The 5,754-nt window shown below is 35.6% G+C and overlaps 1 protein-coding gene across 1 annotated transcript in view; it reads right to left on the reverse strand.

Moving 5' to 3' along the window:
* LOC109821909 (hydroxyproline O-galactosyltransferase HPGT3-like) overlaps positions 1-4,509 on the reverse strand; it is a 49,314-nt gene extending 44,805 nt beyond the window's left edge. The window contains exons 1-6 of the mRNA XM_020388065.1: positions 4,195-4,509; positions 4,022-4,085; positions 3,893-3,942; positions 3,692-3,858; positions 1,685-1,745; positions 1,524-1,596 (exon numbers count right to left, since the gene is read on the reverse strand). Of these exons, the coding sequence (XP_020243654.1) occupies positions 1,524-1,596; positions 1,685-1,745; positions 3,692-3,858; positions 3,893-3,942; positions 4,022-4,085; positions 4,195-4,325 (546 nt within the window). The 5' untranslated portion in view covers positions 4,326-4,509. The remainder of the gene's footprint in view (positions 1-1,523; positions 1,597-1,684; positions 1,746-3,691; positions 3,859-3,892; positions 3,943-4,021; positions 4,086-4,194) is intronic.

Below are 5,754 nucleotides of genomic sequence, written 5' to 3' on the forward strand. Positions count from 1 at the left end.
TGGTAATTAATCCTCATGGAAGTTTATTTTGTCTCTGAGGATGACTTCATGGCAATCTCCATTCACTGACATGGTTTGATCAAAACTGTTAAAGAAACCAAACCATTCAATGCTCATATATGACTTCGGCCTAGGGAAACTTGTAAGTGCATGGACATGTGAATAGTGTAACAAAAACGATTGTCCCTGGTACACCACTCTCAGAATTCCAATTAAATTAAATAAGAAATTTATTGAGGAAGCTATAAAACCAGACAGGATTTATGCATCAGAAAGTGAGGTGATTAGAAACAAATCCAGAAAATGAGTGCAGCTTACATGAGGATGTTGAGACGGAAAAGTAGCAAACAATCGCAGTTTATGACAAGTTAGAGGTGCCGCCAATTGCGCACAAAATGAGGGACGACTTGCTGAGATTTTTTGGGCATTGCCACAAAGACCATTAAGTCACCAGTTAAGAGGGATAGAATCATGATAATGATTGATCAAGAGAAGCATGAAAACTTGAAAAGAATTGTATCAAGAGTTTGATATTAACTTTTGATAGTAACTTCCATATGTGATCTGCAGTATGCAGTCTGTGACTTATTATCCATCCATATCTGAAGAAACAGAGTTCAGAAGTGGAACACAAGATTAAGCTATATTGTATGTGACCGCTCTGAACAAAATTGCGTACATGCTGATAAAGAAGACCATCAGCTCCCATTGATGCGTTACTAGGATAGCTGCAATAACAGCCCTTTCTAGGATCCTGATAGAATACTTAGCACATTGGAATAAGACCTTAGGCTAGCTTTTACCTCAAATAAAAATGGTACATATAACCATGCTTTCTGCATACATGATCACTTCTTAGCTCTTGCAGGAAACATTGAAAACCTTTTCAACTTCGCAAAACTATTATAGTGAATGCAGCCCATATAAAGGACAATAAAGAATTAAAAGAATGGGGAAAATCCAAGAGATAAGCCTATAAGTTCCAAGGATGTTCATGAAGGATATAAAACAGTAACATAAGCTATCTATTTTGCTTGAAGAGATTACAGTACTTTGTAAATTTCATGAACACAAACAAAATTATGCCTTTGGAACAAATAAATAAATAAAGCAGTGGGCAAACCACTATAAAGAACATCTCCTGGAGAACAAACTGCCCGCACAAGTAACTGTGCTTTTTGAACCATTACTAGACAGTATCCATTTTTCAATCACTACAAAAAGAACAATGGCACAGAACAATATATGGAAGTGATTTGATGAAAACAAATCTTCCAGATGAATAAAAGAAACATTGAGACTAGGATTCCTGCTTGCAGCTGTAAGACAACAGTTATAAGTAGAGCTGAAGAGATCGGTTGCATATTTGATTGAAAAAACCCACTAGTTATGACTGAATATGACAACACCTAATATCCACCAATCTAAGCACAGTAAATGGTAAAGAAAAAACAGGAAAGAATAAGAAAAGATTCAGCCAACATGCATCAAATTAAGTGTTTCTTAGAACTTTAATAACTTACAAGAATCATGAAATCCTTTGTCCGGAGATTCTCTTCATCAATAATACGATCTAAGCTATCGCCTCGATTAGCACTACAAGGTTCCAAGTATTCAATCAGTACTTATCACAATTAAGGAATAGAAACAGAGAATTAACAACATTGTTAGTTGATAGGGAAACCTTCGACCAATAACAAAACGAATGACCACACCCCTATCCTCAAGCTTTCTTAAAGCATCACCTGCAATATGATAATTCCTATTAACCTATAATTATAATCATGTGAATAATAATTAATATTCAATTAAATTTAGGAATGCGAATCTAAATCAAACTCTAAATGAGGCTACAAATTAACAGTCATGATCAGGTGTAGAAATAATAAATGCAAATTATTAAAATAATCAATCTTTGTTTTCACAAAAACATTCTTACATGATTAAAAAATAAATACATTGTTTTAAATATCTCTGACATGGCCCGATATATTCCCTGATATATCCTTTTACAATGCTTGTCTCAACCGATATGGTCTCTAAATATCCTTTACGTTTTTTGGGTATTCTGGATGATAAATCACCGATATGACCGATATATCAACCAATATGTTGGCCGATATATGCTTTTATATGGCTTGTCACAAAATAATATACCGCCTTTGGCCATTTTTTGGTGAGATATCATAATTTTCCTATTATATCAAACGACATTTTGGCCTAAAAAATCAGACCAAAATGTTGCAACGTTGATTTGTACTTTTATTTGTTTTACAAGGCTGATTAGTGATCCTAAACATATACTACTTACATTTTGTATGCTCAAATTTCCGTAAGTATGTAGAGATTACGTTTTAGTGCATTACACTATATACATTTTAGAGCACTATACTATATATGAAAACATCCGTTATAGCATTTTGATATTTACCACATATCCCTGAAATATCCCCGATATCCTCAATCCGATATGAATTTTGGTCATCCAATATCTCCCCAATATCCGGTATTAAAAACCTTGAGTAAATAAGATAAGTTTCTAGTTCTCACACTAAGAAACTTAGTACACATTTTAGACTAATAACTTAAATTACAGCAAATAAAGGTGATAAGTTTCAGATAACCATCAAAACATACTGAGCAAGTCATACATAGCCATTAAAAAATTGAGATTAGATATAGCTAGGGGTGGAAATTATTTGAATAGTTAATTCAGTATAACCATTAGCAAACCAACACCCCCACCCCAACACACACCCCAATATCCTCACGTTCACCGTAACAAATACAAGTTCCTCTTCAGGCTCAGAGCATATTTGTCTCCAAGCCTAGATAGCCCCCTCCTCTCTCCCTCATCAAACCTTCCTACCCTCAAATAAAACCCCAACAGACCCCTCGTCTCCTCTTGGTCAATATCTCCAATTTGTCATAATAACTAAAAAGCCCACTCAGACAATGATTACTTCTATCAAATGTAGGTGAGATCTACCAGTAAACTTAATGAGGCGTGTAATTGTTTATTTACACGTGTTTAAACTTACATATAAGAACCTTCTGCAGATACGGAGAACAGTCTGATGGTGAGATAGAAAATGGAAAGCAAAACTGAAGGGTTATCCCTCCCCCTTTCAATCAAAACTAGTGTTTTAATGTTTAAGCTCTCATAGCTGCCTTGGTTATGAACTTGTTTGAGATTTGTGAGTCATAGTTATGGGTATTGGATGTCATGTTTTTTGTCATATGAACCATGTATCAATTTGTAGCATACTTTTTACAAGAAAATAAAATACCAAAGGTTATACGGATAATTGCGGGTGCCAGGTAGAAACCAAGATATTCCGCCCACCAGATCCCTAGACCACACGGTATAAGCTTAAATAAACTATCACATGGAGTTTTCAGGTGGATAGGCACCACTTTGTTTATCTTACATAGTCTTATTGAATTTTTTTTTTAACAAAATGTATGGGCTTTGCTCTATGGAATTTGTTAGTAAGGTACAAATCACTAAGTGGGTTGAATGATAAGACCTGCATACTGGCAAACCTATTGCACAGTAAGCATTTATTATAGGCAAACAATAGCATGAAATTGCATACATGATATTGACAAGGCATTGAATGTGTGATTGGCGAAATAACTAACTCGCAGACATAGTTACAAAATTTCATCTATTAAAAACATGACCAACCTGTAGGCATCCACGAACCCCTGAACACATTCCTCTTAAGCTTACTCCCAAAACCAGTGTAAACTCCGACTACAGCGAGAAGCTTCTTAGGAGAAGAAGAATTTTCTCGCCTCAAATACCCCTGACTCTTTGCCAATGTCAAGTCCATCTCAGCCTCCACAATCTTCCTCTTTGTAAAAAGGAGGCACAAAGGGAACTTACTTGCATCCGAGATTCATCAGCTTGTCCTCAACTGTAAGAACCCTAGGCCGCTTCAAACATAAACAAAGATGAGATTTTGAATCAAACCCACGTCAGAACTCGGTGTAAAGATCTGAAATCGAAGCTTACATGAGTGGCACTTCTATGGACTAGATCGGACAGAAGCATTCGATTCTCTGCATCTTGCCACAATCTGACATAAAAATATCAAAACCCTAAGGATCGATTCCAATGTGTAAGAGGAATAACGGTGAAGGAACGGGGAGAGAGAGAGAGAGAGAGAGAGAGAGAGAGGGTAGCACCGGCCAGCGACATAGAGCCAAGCGAGGCAAGAGAGGAAGCCCATGATCAGAGGGGCTTTGCTATGCGAGGAGGGGGAGGGTTTCGAGCGCCATCGCCTCTCGTTCTTCATGGCGCTCGCTAGCGTCTCCATTTGGGATCGATCGGCCAATCAATCCACTGAATTGTCTGTCTGTTTTGTTTGTGTGAGGGGGAATTGATCTGTTACGTGGAAAAAGGGAATTTGATTTTTTTGAGATTTCTTTCGTCCTGGAGTAACGGAGCAGAGTAGATCGAGCAACAGTTAAATGGACAAGGAAATAAGGATACAAGCTAATTAGTTTTGAGCAATACGTTTGTGCTTGGCACCCAGCAATAAACTTGGTAATGTGATGAGATCATGTTCATGTGAGTCAGATAATTAGAATGTGCACACCAATTGCGTGATTAGTCCTGAGTATATCTATTTTTCTCATATATATGCACTAGTATTCAACCTGTGCTAAGCACGGCATCCTTTATAGTTTTTTTTTCCCGTAATTTTTTGTCATCTAATTTTTTTGTTATGTCATGTATCTTTAACATACTTTTGGACATTATATTACAGGACATTATAACTTAATTAAGCTTATCTCATATGGACAAAGTAAAAAAAGATTCATAAATAATGATAAAGTGATATCATGTTGATGCTTTAATATATAGCTTCCCCAGATGATCGCAACCAGAGACGCAATCTCCAAAAAAAACTGCAGCCAGCGAAAAACAACAGATTCCAACCAGAGAAATAACTTTAAAACAACATCACAGCCACACAACATAAAATAGCCATCCGTCTCAGCTTCATCAATAAATGAACTTCATCGCCATCTTTAAATTGTTGCCACTTAATCATATGCTAAAAAAACAATTATGGATGCTACCATGCTACCACTCAAATAAATGAACATCATGGCTCCCCTGTAAGTAATATGATAGCAACTTCTTTAAAGAAGTGACAACACTACTCAAAATTTATCTACGCCCTATGACTCAACAACAAAGATGTAGAAACTGGACCCTACCCTCCGATAATTTTGCTACAGCACTTACAAGTATAAGTAGGTATAGGATGACAGCTTATATCTAGAAACCGCAGCTCAAAAAACAATACTCATAATTGAGGAAGAAAATCAACAAATTACTTGAGCAGCAACAATCATCATAGGACAAATAATTGTATTAGTACAAATAATTGTACTGACATAGAATTACTTGAGCAGCAACAATCATCATAGGACAAATAATTGTATTAGTACAAATAATTGTACTGACATAGATATGCATAATGGCATGAAATAAAAATTGTACTGACATAGATATGCATAATGGCATGAAATAAATATATTAGCATTTTATATTTCTATTAAATGCTCAAACAAATATGTTAAAATTTTAGTGCCTAACACAATTTATGATTTATTGAAAAATAATTCACCTAGGAAAAATTATAGGAAGCGAAGAATTATAAAAAAAACATAAAGTAGGACATACATGATTAGATCCACCAAAAAAGAATTCAAGCTTTAAAACACTTGAAAATT

The sequence above is a fragment of the Asparagus officinalis genome, chromosome 8 (assembly GCF_001876935.1).
Source record: "Asparagus officinalis chromosome 8, Aspof.V1, whole genome shotgun sequence".
NCBI classification, from domain to species: domain Eukaryota; kingdom Viridiplantae; phylum Streptophyta; class Magnoliopsida; order Asparagales; family Asparagaceae; genus Asparagus; species Asparagus officinalis.